The 16643-nt window shown below is 38.4% G+C and overlaps 1 protein-coding gene across 1 annotated transcript in view; it reads left to right on the plus strand.

Moving 5' to 3' along the window:
• Positions 1–16643, plus strand: part of STK3 (serine/threonine kinase 3) — a 138759-nt gene that overhangs the window by 58723 nt on the left and 63393 nt on the right. Inside the window, exons 7-9 of the mRNA XM_056854248.1 lie at positions 2268–2405; positions 4856–4981; positions 14228–14423. Coding sequence (XP_056710226.1) covers positions 2268–2405; positions 4856–4981; positions 14228–14423 — 460 coding nt within the window. The remainder of the gene's footprint in view (positions 1–2267; positions 2406–4855; positions 4982–14227; positions 14424–16643) is intronic.

A 16643-nucleotide genomic window follows, 5' to 3' on the forward strand; every position in this document is an offset into this window, starting at 1 on the left:
ATCTGAGCAAGGCTGTCAAAGATAGGACATTTTGGAGGACTTTCATTCATAGGGTCGCCATGAGTCGGAAGCGACTTGACGGCACTTAACACACACACACACATACACACACACACACACATTATTATAAGAAAACCGTTAAGAGTGTTATGTTGATTTTCTAGCATAATACGTAGGGGTAGTAAGTAGATACACTGAGGTTTTGTAAATATATTTTTGATATTTTTGTTAAGTTTTCGGTTGGTCATTAGTGCTGTTTGTTTGACTAACCACCTGGAGGTTGGCAACCCTAGTGCAGCCACAAAGTGGTGAAGCCACATGCAATGGCTGCTGTGGCTTACCTTCAGTCACACTGTGAAGATCCTTGTATTGTGGCGGCAGCTGCTGCCAAAGCAACATTTTAAAAAATCTACACAGCCAATCAGAAGACTTGCTGGGCAAAAGCCCTACCTGGCCCAACCAATTCTCAAACGCTTGGCGGGTGCCTGGAAAGGTGTCAGCGGGTGCCATGGTGCTGGTGGGTGCCCCATTGGGGACCCCTGCACTGAGATTTCACTGGATGAAAGTAGAGATGTACAAATTTTGAAGCTGTGGAAGAAAACCTTTTTCCTGAAGAAAATCTCAAGCTTTGAGAGAAATTGAGATTGATGTGAAACTTTCTTATTCAGCTATACTTATTTTACTGCTTTAAAATTATAAAAAGTGTCAGTGTATCATATACAATGAGCTTACTTATGAAATCTAAAAGTGGAAATGCCTTAGTTTTCTACAAGCAAAATTTCAAATATATCCAGTAGTTGCAAACTGCTGCAGCCTTTGCAATATTAGCCCATGTATTTTAGTTTAGTAAACAGAAGGGAATGATAGTATTTGAACAGAAGCAAACTCATATAAGACAAGCTAAACTCTTCAACATTAAACTCAGTAACATTTTAGCAGGTTAATCATGTACAAAATTAGACAACATATCCTTGAAGAAATGGTGTGTGTGTGTTTATATATATATAAACACACACACACACACACCATATATATATATATTTGTGTTTATATATATATAAAACAATGAAATATAAATAATGGAACTGTAACATAGGGGTGTTGTAGGGTTGCCAGCTCCAGTTAGTTCCCAACATCCGCTACACACCTTCAAAACTAGCTATGCTCAACAATTGATTAATATCTGAGAAACTTCCATTTGCCATCCGTATTTATCCACTGGCTGACTCTGCACCAATCATCTGGATACAACCACCTGGGCCAACATATCTACTTCAGTGCAGACTTAGCAAATCAGCTACTCTTCTGTACAGTGTATATTGAGTATTTAACTGTAAGAAATGCTTTGTTGGTTCACATGGCCAATTGTTTGGCCATAAAAAGCAATTCAGAATTGTACTTGAAAAAATTGTTATGGGGTTGATGCCAAGCAACCTTGTAAAGTGAAATAAAAATCTTTGAAGGCTTTAGAACTTACTTTAATTATCCTGTGTATAGTGGCTTATGTAGTAAAGTTTATACTGAGTCATTGTGTCATAGGTCAGTGCTAATTACTATATAGAACTTCAGTTCATTCTATGATGAGGCTGATGATACAGTATAAACAGTAGTTAAACGAATCCCCCCCTTTTGGTTTTCTGATAGCTACTGCTATATTAAGCTGACTTATGCTATTATGTATCAAAAGTTCAAAAGTTGATAATTGTCAAGGTCAGGAGTAAATGTTTTTCCTGCAGTATGTGTTAAATTTTAGGTTTACAATTAATTTGGATTTATGGGCTTTTTGAGGCTATAAGAAGAATCTGTTGTTTATATATTTTAAATATTTTCGCGGCTGGGATACCGGTTTGGAGGCGGCACAGCAGCTCCTCATCCATGCCGTCCCCAGCCGCCAGGGGCTCAGGAATGAGCTGTTAGATTATTTTACGGTACTTAAGTACTCAGCCAGCTGATGACCCAAATCAGTGTCTTGTATAAAATTGGAATTTGATTTTCATCCGTTGCAACTTTGTTGTATAGGCATAACCAGAAAGCATGTTCACTTTTTAGCAAAGAGATGGAGAAATGTAAAATGTTTTTGTGAGATGTACAATTTAATGAGAGGGTATTGCTGTATTGGTGGCAGATGGATTTGCTTTCTTTATCCCAGTGGTACTGGAGTGAACTCCTTCTCCTTCCAGTTTTCAACCTGAAAAAAACATACTGTTATAATTTGCTGAAATACTGATAGTCTTACAGACTTCTTTTCCTTCCCCTTAAAACAATAGGCAATTTTTATGATTCCTACAAACCCCCCTCCAACATTCCGGAAGCCAGAATTGTGGTCTGATGAATTCACTGATTTTGTGAAAAAGTGTTTAGTGAAGAACCCTGAGCAGAGAGCTACTGCAACACAACTTCTGCAGGTTAGTATGTAGGTGGTTCAGTCTGGGAAGCAGTGAGCCTGCCTGAAATCCCAGGATGATAGTCCTTCTGCCCATATGTCCCTGTTACTCTGGGCTCTCTCTGCAGGGCACAGAGGAGCCTACTCTGGTTCCATAGGGCATGCTCCAGAAAGTGGAAACGATTCTTTCTCCCGGTTCTGTTGTTCAGCTGTTCCTTGGGGGTAGAAGAGAACTCTACTAGGCATACTAGAGAGGTCAGTCCAGTCAATCCTGTTCATTTCCCAGGTTCTTCTAAGAGCCTAAATCGCATGAGTTCTGCATGGAGACTTGCAGCTATACTGTAGTTGCTAGTGGCAACTCGTGAATACACGTGCAACAGGGCCCTGTTTGGCTTGGGACCACTGCATGGGAGGAGGAATTCCTGCCTTCTCTCTCGTTCTGTTTTTGGCACCTGAAACAACACGAGAGCTGTGGATGTGAGCATTATTTTCTCTGTGGGGAGCTAGCACATGCAAACATTCAGATCATGTGCTGGCTCCCAGCAGAGCAAATAGCTTTTCTTCCCGTGGCCTGCAAGCTGTTTCAGCCACCGAAAACAGCACAGGGGAGAAGGCAGGGATTCTTGCCTCTCCTGTACAGTGGTCCTGATCCAAATTGGGCCCTGCTGCCCATTTACTCATGAGTTGCCACCAGAAACTACAAGTCTCTGTGGAGAACTAATGCGGTTTGTAACATCTAGTTAGGCTCTAAACATGCTGCTGCTGGTCTTAGTCATTGTTGGATTTGGAATACCTCTATTTCTTTCATTCCTGTTACGAACAGGATCTTCCTAACCCATTTCTAGCTGCTGGCAGATCTTGATATGATTATTTTAATCCCCTCACTGCTGCTTGTCTTTCCCCCTCTCCTTCTTCTGCCAGATCTTTATCTTTCTTCAGTATTCAGCTGAATATTTCATAATAAGCTTATATGCTTACTCTTGGCGCTAAAGATTAGTCTTTACAAACCTCCAGTTACATTTTTCATGCAGCTTGCACTGTAGTTTCAGTTCTCCTATACTCTTTGATAAGTTGGGAGAAAAATGCAAACTATAATCCTTTTAAAATATTGTCGAAGGCTTTCACGGTCAGAGTTCATTGGTTCTTGTAGGTTATCCGGGCTGTGTAACCGTGGTCTTGGAAAGACCACGGTTACACAGCCCGGATAACCTACAAGAACCTATAATCCTTTTGTGCATAATCAAAAATGTGTGCTCTCATTGCATTTCATAGTTAGCGGTACACTTCTGTGGGTCCTGAGTTTCACTGTATCTAGGTAATGATACCACAAGCAATAACAAATAGATTTCCATGGTGTGCATACAATCACACCCTACATGGTGGTCACAACAGCAACAGATGTGCAGACTTAAGGGAAGGACTGCATTTTCCTAGGAAGAAAGTCAGATCCCGGAAGCACAACCTTGATGGAAGAGATCTTAGGTGTGAGCAACAAATGAGCAGGAGTACATCACCTACAGTGAAATCTGATGAAGTAGTAAGTTCCTGAGCTGAGGTTACACAAAGAGTTCTCTTAATGGCCTTCACAAGAAGAGAAAAAAGAAACTTTATTAGGACCCTTGGCAGCATAACAGGAAATACTTTGAAGATAGACACCATATTTGTTCCTTAATCCAAAGAGTGATAAAGGACCATTAAGGATACCAGAGGCAACTTTACCATTGAGGACCGCCCCCTCCAGGTTTCAAAAAGTGTAATGTTGATTGGCTATAAATGCCCATGCATCCAATCTGGAAATATGTGAAAAAAACTTAAGGGAAAGGGACAGAATTTCTGACAACAGGTGTTATAACTAGCACCAAATTCGCATGAAGGTTAGAACACACACACACTGGCTTTTGAACAGGAATGTAAATAATGGATTGTATTTTTAGTCTAAAGCAATTTGCCCATCCTGAGGGTTTTACTTTTGCTTCATATTTCATCATTTTCAGTGGCTGAATGATTCATTTCACGTTAAAATACAGGTTTGCTAAAGCCATAGTGGTTGCTAATTTGCATTGTCAGCTTGTTAAGACGAATTAAATGCTGTAACTGAATGCATTAAAAAGTTTGTTTTTGTATGTCAGGCTATCATCACTTTGTTTATTTACCACCTAATTCACATTTCCTTCGGACAATTATATCCTTAACTGTAAAGCAGTAGTGTTTTGTAGTAACATTCTTCTCATGGTTGCTATTTACCTAAACAAACAAAAAAGGAAAATCCTATTTAACTGCAAAGCAGTTAAACAGATCATATGTTCTCTTATTCCAGATTTTAATTGCTGTCCAAAGGGGAAACACTCTTTTATGTACTGCTTTGTGAAGTTGATTGGCATGTTGTTTTTAACATGTTGCTTTGTATTTATATTGTTTGTTCAGATCTTTCGTATGCTTCATTTTTATGCAACTTCTGGTTTTATTTTCTAGCATCCTTTTATTAAGAATGCCAAACCAGTTTCAATTCTAAGAGATCTGATTACCGAAGCAATGGAAATCAAGGCGAAGAGGCATGAAGAGCAGCAGAGGGAACTGGAAGAGGAGGATGAAAACTCGGTGTGTGAGAATTTAATTGTGTGTTCTATATTTATATGTCTTTTCCTTTGGCCGTTTACACAATCATCTGCATATATTGTTTTAGCCATGACTGAGAAGGTTGCGTGCACTTGGATTTCTCTGTCGGTTTCTTACTTGAAAACTGCCCACGCACAACTCCTAGGGATTTGTAGGGATTGTTGCAAGAGCCCTTTTAAAGTAGAAATCGTGTGTGTGTGTGTGTGTGTGTGTGTAAGGGGGTGGAGGAAGTATGAACTCCCTGACCTTCTGTTTCTTCTGAAAAGGTTTGTGTGTGTGTGTGTGTGTGTGTGTGTGTGTGTGTGTGTGTGTGTGTGCCAGATCTTTCAGATGCTGTTTGAACTTGAGGGAATTTAAAGAATGGGTTCTGTGGGAGCACCTTCTGTGAGGGGAGCTCTCCAAAAACAACTTGAACACATGCCAGGATGTTGCATATTCTCCCTCTGGATCACGGCCACTGTTGTTATAGAATAATGCAGGCCATGCATGACATGTCAAATAATACTTGTGCAATTAACATTCCGTTCCCAGAGTAAATTTGGAGGGGGGAAAAAAGTTCCTGAAACGCATGAACATTGAATTAGTTTGCATTTATTTTCCCCTTCCCTTTCCAGTTTGACTGAAGTCTATATATTTTCATATATGGCAACATGGATAGCCTGCTTCATAATATGACCCTGATAACTTTTAACTGTTTGAAAAGGCATTTTGTGGTGTCATGCGAAATAGGATTACCAGTGAGTGTTCGCTAAAGTTGAAGAGGGTGGTGAATTTAAAGGTCATCTGTAAGTAACAAGGTTTCCATCAGTGAACCTGTGGAAGGGTCTTTAACAGGATGAGAATACATCCAGCACAAGACAATAAATCTTTACTTGTTTGGGTCCAGCTCAGTATGCCATTGCTGTTTGTTAGATGAATATTAATTTCCATTCATCCACCAGATAAATATTAATTGCTGTTCTGATTCAGCATTTGTTTCCATAATTGGTGTCTTTGGGGGCTATATTGTTTTAGTTATAAGGAATGAAAGCTGTCTAACTCACCACTATGGAATTATGCACAATATTTTTGCTATGTATGGATAGGCAGTGAATTTTTTTTTTAAGTTGTGGATTGTCTAGCAATTCAGATTCCTGCCACCCATGCTTGGCTGAATGAAGGAAATAAAATTAAAAGGTTAACTTTTAATTAACTGATAAGGTTCCCATATCATAAGTGGCAAATTATAATTAATTGCTCTTATGGTAAAAGGCACGGTCTCACAGCTATAGCTCTGGAGTGGGAATGTGGTTTTGTGATGCAAAATTAAAGTCTGCTGTTGAGAAGGGCGAATCAAATGTTGGCATGATATGCACCACTGGTAAGAACAAAACTAGGGCTCTTCCCAAAAACCTGTCCTCCTGAAGAGAAGCAGAATTTTCTATAAACTTTAAAAAAGTCAGGAGTGCATTCCTTTTTAGCAACTGCTTCAGTGCATAGTCAATTAAAGGAATTATCTCCTTCTGATTAGAGTAGTTTATCAAGAGAGCAACTACATTTGCAGGGGTGGCTGTTTGGTTTCACATGGGTGAAACACAAAGGTGCTTGACATCTCCAGCGTAAGCTTATAGAAAAGCTAGACTTTGACATCCTTGATGCGCGTGATCAGTAATTTCAGTATGACCACATTTGTATGCTATCTCTTGGCCCTGGCCCAGGAGAATTGTTGAGCAACGTCTTTAAATTCCTTAACATATTATTAAAAGTTATGACTTGTCAAACACCCACACACACAGCACACCTTTGGCTGATTGACTGTCATTGTCTGTAAATGTTTTGTGTTGTGATTATTGGTCTGGTCAGAAGACAATCTGATGTGTCTCAAAGGATAGATCCAGCCAACCATTAGCATGACACATTGCTGGTTGTGGCTCTTCCCCTTTCCCCAGCAGTCTTTTCTGACCCGAAGAAAGTTTGTTCCTGGAGTTGTGGACTCCATGTGGACAAATGGATACAAGGGGCAGAAAGCTGCAATGGGGAGGGGGAAGGGAATGAAATTTCCCTTCCTGCTTCTTCTGTGAATGTAGCTCCTCTGGGGAAAAAGGGAGCAATTTAGCCTCATTCTCCCTTCCTCACTGTTGCTGACCATCCTTTCCTGGGATTGGAAGTGGCTGCTGGGGGAATGGAAAAGTAGGGAAGATTAACAGTCCTAGCTCTGGATCCATCCCATTATATTTACATATTTAAATTATCTTACTCTTGCCATTCATATATTGAGTGATTGTTCTTTCTAATGCCGACAGGAACTTCTGAATAATTTCAAAGGTTTGTGTACTTTTTCACTATCAGTGTTTGCAAAATAAAATGTGTAATTTTACCCTGGTGGGTGTTTACGTAGGAAAAGGCAAGTGTGTTGATTATGATTCATATTATTTTAAACAGTTATCCTTGTTTTAGTGAGACAGGAAGATAAACGCAAACAATATGTTTGGTGGCCTTTCTTCTTTCCTGAATGCTGTGTCGAAGTCGCCAGCGTTGAGAGAACATCCTACATTCTTGCTATTGTTAGAACATCCATGTAACACTGAACAGCATAAAATTAATGCTAATATATTAAGCCTTATGAATAGCTAGCCTTACAATGACGATCATGGATTCTTTGTTGGAATTGGGCCTGATTGTCATAAAGGAGTCAGGGAGTTCTTAGACCCAGTTCTTCTTTAAACCAAACAAATAAACAAGTGGTTGAAATTTAAAGTAAAGGTCCCTAACCTTGAGTTTCTTGATGTCGTTGCAGAGAGAGTGTCAGGTTTATATAATAAAACTGGCTTGCGTATTGTCTGTTACCAGTTTATTAGAGGAAAACGGCCCGTGGTAATCATTTCAATATAGTGGCTCTTCAAAAGCTTGAGCTAAACACCTGTAGCCTGGGCCACTCTCATAAACAAGTAGCTGAAAGCCTGCCTCGTTGGAAAGCTCTGCTGAATATGACCAGAAATAATACTCTTGAAATAGAGTTTGGGCGTGTTTAAAGACTAGCTTGTCTGATGAGAATGTATTCTGACAAACTGACATGTTTTGATAGGTGTTGAGGTAATTATACAGATTTTTTTAATTAAGTAAAAAGTGCAAGTGGAGTATTCTACAGAAGGTTAATCCCAATATCAAAGTTTAAATGTTAGTTTAAGCATTACTAAACATGACCAATCTCTTCTTTTATGCATTTTTGAAGTGTGATGCAAATTTGATTCTGAGGTCAGGCAGCTGTTTTATGGAAACGTAAGGCAACTGGTTGCCTGGCAGCCCCCAAGAAACATGTCTAAATATTTATTTCTATGGATCTGTCAAAAAATGAACTAATAATCAACCTCTTACTGTATGCTTTGCTTCACATTTAAGTACTTTCATTATCAGGAGAGTGGGTAAAAACACTTCCAGTGAATAAATTCAAATAAAAAATAATGATTATTTTTGTAATATTTCAAGAAGAAATAAGAAAGCACAATCTTCTTGCCAGCATAGTATGCTTCCTTCAATGCTACTATATGAAGAGAAGCAGAATTTCTCTAAACTAAAAAAAAAGTCAGGAGTGCATTCCTTTTTAGCAACTGCTTCAGTGCATAGTCAATTAAAGGAATTTCTTCCTTCTGATTAGTTTATCAAGAGAGCAACTACATTTGCATGGGTGGCTGTTTGATTTCACATGGGTGAAACACAAAGGTGCTTACCAGCACAGTATGCTTCCTTCAATGCTACTATATTTACAGTTCTGCTTTTTTCATGCTCCTTATCTGTTGATAACAACTCTAGAGTTCTTTTTAAAAATCAAAACAGAGTTAGAAATTAGTAAAGTTTAACATCGGGGAGTTTTTTAAAAAAGGGTTTATCCTTCTGTTGACCTGTCTTGTTCCTAGTGCTTTTCTATTTTTGCCATCACGTTTTACAAATGTATTTCTGAAAATACAAGGGCCGGAAACGTTTACTTCTTTTAAATATGGGATAGGATTCTCAGAACTGAGTGGTACATACACACACACACAAGCAACCTGTTGCCCAGCTACAGCTTTTATATTAATGTTAATTCTAGCAAAAATATATTCTATTTATGTCAGGCATTGAAAATTTATTTTTCATTAACTAATTTTCAGAAATTATTTGAATTTCTGAAAATTAGTTAATGAAGTACCAGATTCCCTGTGCCTTCTTGAAGGAGAAGGTGAGAAAAAAAAAAGATTTTAAATGGCACTGAAGTGTGTCTGTTTCTAAGGTAACTCAACATACAAGGTATATTATTTAAAATAGTCAATAGACATCAGAGCATTAAAAAACTCATGTGATATGTAGGTTGCCTTTCTTGGTATTTGTGTAAATAATCATTAATGTCTGCCATCTTTTGTTGGAAGAAGTGACAGAGATTGTTAATATGGATAAAAATGTAATGAAGTTGGTTCATAAACTTTTGAAGGATGTAGATTTACCAGAGTCAATGTGTGTGTTAAGTGCCATCAAGTCGCTTCCGACTCATGGCGACCCTATGAATCAAAGTCCTCCAAAATGTCCTATCTTTGACAGCATTGCTCAAATCTTGTAAATTGAGGGCTGTGGCTTCCTTTATTGAGTCAATCCGTCTCTTGTTGGGTCTTCCTCTTTTCCTGCTGCCCTCCACTTTTCCTAGAATGACTGTCTTTCCCAGTGACTCTTCTCATAATGTGACCAAAATACGATGGCTTCAGTTTAGTAATTTGAGCTTCTAGGGTCAGTTCAGGCTTGATTTGATCTAGTCAATACTTCTTTAATATTTGCTGAAAATATATGTTTGTGCTCAGATATATTGGTCACCGAATCCCTATGCTTTTTTTCTTCATTTCCTAATGCTCCACCCTTTTATCTTGTGTGTTGATAAAGCTACAGCAGTATTTTCTTAGAAATGCCTGTGACTGTTTCTACTTTTTTTCCTTCAAAGGTGATGATGACGAGGTGCTAATAGTACATGAAATCACTACATGAGACACTGAATTTTGTTAGTATGTAAATCTTCATGTGTTCTACTACTAAATTGTCTTTGCTGCCCTCTAGTGCTATAATCTGTACAGATCAAGATGAGTTAAAATTGCTCATCCATTCTAAAATGGATCTTGGATTTCCCCCCCTTGCTCGGTTTAAAAGAAAAGACCCATTTTGCTACTTGATGGTGATGTGGTGTTATACCATCTACTGTATTAAAAGCAAGTTGTATGTTTTAGAAAAGTATCTGGATATTTGCGAAGCAAGATTTCTTCCAGTAAGACTAATAAAATGCTTTGAGGTGGCACAAATGCATATTATAAACCAAATGCTGTGTGGAAGGGTAAAGACTGACTATGTTCAATAGTCTGTCTGACTTACAGGAAAAGATTTTCCTCTCCCCCCCCCCCCCCAGTGCATCAGTTGGACTCTAAATATGGATTCAATATACATCTGATACTTTTCCAAGGAGAAATGGGCTATTTTAGCACATAAGACATACAGGATCAGTTGATTTCCAGAATGAAACACATGATATGCTGCCATAACTGGAAACAACTGTGTTAAGTGTAGTGACTTTTGAATAATTGAATATTCCTTTTCAGGCCTCCGAAGAACTAATTTTACTTTCAATATGACTGTTGTTTGGTTCATAACTAGTATGTATTTAACACGTTTCCTGCTTCAGTTTGTCTTAAGCACTCTTTACATTGCTGTTCTTGCACAGTAGTCAGAAGTTAATGATGCCTTCAGTTCCTTGGTTGATTCCATCATGGAATTAGTTGAGATTTTTAAAATCAAAGATGAAGTGGAGCAAATTTATGCATCCAGGGACTTTCCCCAGCCCATACAATGTAGATTGACTTCAAGAAGAAAATATTGTTAACAAGTTAACAAAACTGGTATGTCCAAAATGGTATGATAGAGAGAAGTTAACAGATATGACTGTAAGTGTGATGTACAGTTTCCTTCTAAAACGCCAGGTAATTGTATAAACGAGAGAGCAGATAATTAGGTTTTTCTTTTTTCTCCACCAGGAGGAGCACCAATTCATTCCTTTTATTAGCAATAGAATGGCATTATTCAGTATAGTACTTAGGCACTGAATATGTTTTGAAGAAATGCCCCAACTAATTCAAACAAAGAAAATTTGAAGTATCCTCCTGCGGGACTGTGTTTAATAAAGATCCCAGACTAGATACCTAAGGAGCCGTATGTAAATATTGTACAGTTAAAGATAAGTCCTGGAAATCTTTATAGACAATAAAGAAATGTATTTCTTTATAGACAATAAATAAATGTAAACATGTTTACAATAGGCTAGAATATCAGGGGGTTTGTTGTGTTGGTACTGTAATAGGGATGTATATGGTTATAAATAAATGTATATGGGTATATAAATATCCCATATGGGATACTGGGGATATTGATGTCCTTGTAGTCAGAAGGCCACAGAGCAGTGTGGAAAGCAAATTGGACAAAAATTCCTCGTACCTCCCTCTTCTGCCAACAAAACCACTGCTGGCACAAGAGGAAGATGGTTGTGCCCCTTTCACCTTCCTTACCACATGGGCCTATTGAGGGAAGGAGAAGGCTGGAAAGATCCATTTCCAAAAGCACCATTGTGCTCATGGTTAATAAGATCCTATTTCTTGGCAGGTATTTTTTCTGTCACTTAAAGGGATTTTTTTTTTAAAGAAGAACTATGGGAAGTTTATAAAATAACAGGTTTCCTACTCTAACGATGTTTAAGAATAAGATGCTGGTTATCAGGAACGTAGCTGAAGCTACTTTAATCTGAAAAAGAAAAAAAGAGATTATGAGGGGGAAACCCAAGAGGGAAATGAAATGTTAGAAGGCATACATTAGCAATAAGTGGGAACAGGGGATAGAAAGAAGTTGTTAAACTAACAACCTCTGCATGGTGGTAGCAAGTTATTTCCAGACATTTCTTTTTGTGGCACTCTTTTTTTTATTGTTAACTTTCACAGTTGGTGTGTATGTAGCTTGCACAATAGCTTGTTCAAAAGAAGGATAAACCATGCTGTTTGTTCAGGAAACAAAGTGATGATTTCCTTGACTTGCACTGCCTGTTTAAACTTACTTCAGCATTTGCATGGCACACCCTGTTTGTTGTGTGCAAGGAATTTAATGATCTAAATACATTTTAGGGGGGGAAAACTCTTGAAAGATATCCATATAAAGAGCTAGATCCCTGACATTTAAAGCAGGAATTTGAATGACTATTGTAAAGTTAAAAAAGACAACAACAATAGTCATACATACACCTGATTTTATAGTTTTATTTGGTGTCATGAACATTGTTGGACACCCTGTCAATACTTTGTAAGATTACTTCTTTTGTAGCTGCAAGAACTGTTTCTTTCCCCTTATTTTTGCCTAGCACTCATTAGAGGCATTTGGCCTTCTTTTAAGGCACTCAACTCCATAAAGCTGTATTTGAATTTGGATGATGTTGGAGGGGGCTGTGAAGGCACACTTTTGGCTGGTTTTATTTGGCTCTCAAAAAAGGACTAAAATAAAAGATTTTGCTTTTTATGGAGTCATCTAAAATTAGACACTTTTAAATTGGAAGTTTTAAAGCAATCAACAAGCACCTCTTCTTGCATTCTGCTGTTCTTTGTGGGTTGTTAAATGTGCCCTTGTAAAAGGACTTGAGGCATAGAACAACATGTTAGCCCTTAAATAGTTGGGATATTGTGCACATACTCTAAATCTGACTTCAGAAAGAGAGTAGGATTTCCTAATAATGTTTTCAAATACTTCTATTCCATATGGATTTTATGATTCATGAACTGGATTATCATCAGTTCTCTGTTTTACATTCCTGGCACATTACTGCCACTGATTGGAAATGCTTTTGTATCCTTTGCTGGAATTAACTCTGTTCCACGGTCCCGAAGCATCTGCTCAGCAGATATTTTTCTACAAAGTATCAACAGGTTTTCTTCTTGCCTCTTTTATCATGGTTGGAAAAAATTCTTTAACTATATACAAAAGAAAGAAATTGGCCTTGCCAGTTGATATGGGTTTTCAGTGCCCTTTCACTTTGATGGACTCAAGCTATTGAAGCTTTTTATCTTTGTCCTTAGGGAGGGACTTAACTTAGCTCAGTGGAAAAAATTGTGCTTTTTATGTCGAAGGTCCCAGATCCATGGCAACTTAAAGAACACATGAAGCTGCCATATAGTGAATCAGGCCACTGGTTCTTCATGGTCAGTATTATCTTCTAAGACTGCAGCGGCTCTCCAAGGTCTCAGGAAGAGATATTTCTCAACACCTTCTGCTTGATTCTTTTAACTAGAGATGTTGGGGATTGAATCTGGGATCTTTTGTATGCTAAACAGATTCTCTGCCACTGAATCCCAGCCCCTGCCTTGAACTTTGGGTAGCAAAGTTGAGAAATGCTACTGACTGAGGCCTCAGAGACCAATTGCCAATCAAACTACTCAGTAGTAGACTAGAAGTACCAAAAGTCTGACTCGGTATGAGGCAAGCTTCATTTGTTTGTTTCTGTGCTGGGAATTCTTGCTTTGTTTTATTGGTTTCATCTATTTACTTGACCTGTGCTGCAGTTCTGTCTTGGTATTGATCAAGAAGTCTTACCCTGCTGGATTTATCCTCTCATATAATTATCAGTGTATCTTTCATCAGAAAGTTCCTGGAGTGACCATATGAAAAATCATTTATGTACACAGGGCAGTGAAAAAAGTTGGGGAAAATATGAAAGACCACTATCCTTTTGTTACAAGCTACATTGTAAACTAATGCTGGCAATACCAGGAAAAATCCAAAGTTTTCCTTCTATTGCTCATTTTTCCAGCTTCTATATCAGCTCTTTGTGTGTAAGATCCAACATATCCAGAAGCTGTGGACAAGTGTGAGAAAAGCTAAAAAGCCTGGCACATCATGCTACAAAAGTACGCTTTTGTCTGAGGATAGGGCCGAAAGGAGAAGAGTGGGAACAAGGAAAAACAATGAGTTCTAGTGTGCTCTTTAAGGTCCACTAAAAATACTAACGACTGTGGAAACCCATTGAAAATCTGAGGTCTCTTAAAAGTCAGTATGTCAGAAGTGTGTTTTAGATCATGTTTTGTGTTGTATTTTAAAGGAACAGAACTGTAAGAAGAGTTAACCTGTGGTTGCATGTTCTTGTGTTCTCAATATAGGTGTTCTCGGGAACTAACTCCTGGTTCGGGTTTGTTTGTCCTTGTTTTTTGGCAGGATGAAGATGAGCTGGACTCTCACACCATGGTGAAGAGTACTTCAGAAAGTGCAGGCACGATGAGGGCCACGAGCACTATGAGCGAAAGCGCTCAAACAATGATTGAACATAACAGCACCATGCTAGAGTCAGACCTGGGAACCATGGTGATAAACAGTGACGATGACGACGACGACGAAGATGGCACCATGAAAAGTATGTATCATTTCTCTCTATTAAGGAATTGTTTTTTAACTTGTATGCAGTTGCTAAATGGTGTTATGAACAAACGCCCCCTTAAAGAGCAATTACGTTGCGGATTTTTAAAGAAATGCTGGGATTAACAGCACCTTGCAAAAGAAGGGGTTTCCTATAGGTGGTGGCTTCAGATCTGTCATTTGTACAGGTCAAATTCAGATGAGCATCTTGACTTTGTTCTGGGTTTCCCCCTGGCATCAGCTAGCTGTTCTCGGTTGGGCTCGTGTGTGTAAGCTCCCAAAACAAATGACCAACCAGAAAAAAAAGGCACAAATGCTTTGCAGGAAGAATTCAAACTTCTGGATTTGTGTCTTTGGCACATTAGTTCTGTGGCTTTTGCATACCTCCTGCCAAAGAATGTAAATGTAAACATTTTCAAAATAATTAAATTTTTATTTAAATTATTCACACAACATTTTAATGTAGGTCAACTGGAAGAATTACATTGTATACTGAAATGACAGAATGTTTTCCATTAAGGGCATTTTACATGCTATGTAAGAGGGCTACACCATTCAAAAAAGGGGGGGCCATCTGGGGCCAGTTTTATGATAGGCATATAAATTTATAGCTAGGAGTTCTGGTTGAACAGCTTTAAATATTTTTTATGATATGCCTATCATAAAAAATAATCTCTTGGGTAGGTAAACCATCAATGTTGGGGTTGATCTACACTCTTGTTACAGTCCTTTTTCCGCCTTCTGGTATTCAATCTGCTTGTTTTTCGACAAGTTTAATCTCCAGTCCCTTTAAGGATTCATTGAAATTTCCTCAATACATTTTGTTGAAGAATCCAGAGGGCTTTGTGATAGCTGAAATGCTGGATCAAGCGAGAGCTGCTTGCAAATATCTTGGCTCTTCTGGTTAATTGGGAGGAACAATATAAACTCTGCAAAAGCCCTGTTTAGAAATCAGTTAACACTGGCAGATGAACTGGAGCATGTGTGTATACACATGTGTGCGCCCTTGCATGTATAAAAACTGTAGTAAAGGACTAATAAAAGAATAAAAAAGCCCTTCAACTGTAACTCCTGGCAGCATAAAATGTCTGATGTTTGCTTTCCAGAAACCCGAGTGACCTTCATTTGCCCATCTGATGGTTGTCTTGCTGCCTATCTAATGAACGCACATGTGCCAAAATTGGCCCTGTTATGATCCACTCTTAGGATGAACTGAGGCAGCTTTATGTGCTGTATTAAAGCACGATAACATTTAAAGCTGTTTTGTCTGTTACAAAACACGCTTGTTGTGACTTGTAGAAGTGAAGCTGGCAATTCAAGTCATGGTTTTATTTATTATGAACAGTAGACCAGAGATCTTTATCTCCGTCTGGGAAGATAATAAACAGTTCTGTCGATGAGTGATGACTTGGTCTAGAATGATTCAATCCATAAAACACTTAATCCTTTTTTTTATTTGCTTTTGATGCTGAAGAAGGTACTTGTGTTTTAGATGCTGTGAGTAGTAGGGCCATCTATTAACTGAAATCTTGAACTAATCAAATTTAACATGTGATGGAACAGTACTGTAAAGCATCCCTATGATAATAGTGTTTGAAAAGCAAATGAAATAGTTATGAGAAGAGGAATGGAAAAGCTATTGTGGGTGGAAATACACAAAATATGTGTAGATTTTTCAGTCTGTTGGCGTCAAAGCTTTCTAAGAAAAGAGGTGCAGGCATGGAATGCATGATGTGAATTGCAACATGAGGGTGCTCTCATCTTTGTGTGGGGTACGTGACCTTGTCTCGTCCCTTTACTGCTGGAAATGCAGAGCCACAGAGGACCATGGAACACTATGGTTTAACCTATTCTGCACTGTGTGTCTCCTCATTAGCCTTCCTCTAAATTATGCCTAACCTTTTTCTGAGCCTAAATTATGCCTAACCTTTTCCTAACCTCTTTCTTCAACCTTGCTTTGCCCACATCATTTAAATTGCAAGTTCTTAATTAAGGACCGTTGCCTCCAACTTTCAGTTTTGTATGAAACTGAACTCATTCTGATATAAGGGCTTAGATCCTATGAAGGCGATCCCTGCATGTTAGATAGTCTGTGCTGTGGGGCACATTTTCTCTAAACCTTCCATTTGTACAAGATTGATGGCTTTCAGTTGGTCCCTGTACAAATGGAAGTTTTAGGAGAACAGGAAGTGCATTGTGCAGCAGCGACTATCTTGCA

This window comes from Euleptes europaea, chromosome 8, assembly GCF_029931775.1.
Source record: "Euleptes europaea isolate rEulEur1 chromosome 8, rEulEur1.hap1, whole genome shotgun sequence".
NCBI lineage: Eukaryota > Metazoa > Chordata > Lepidosauria > Squamata > Sphaerodactylidae > Euleptes > Euleptes europaea.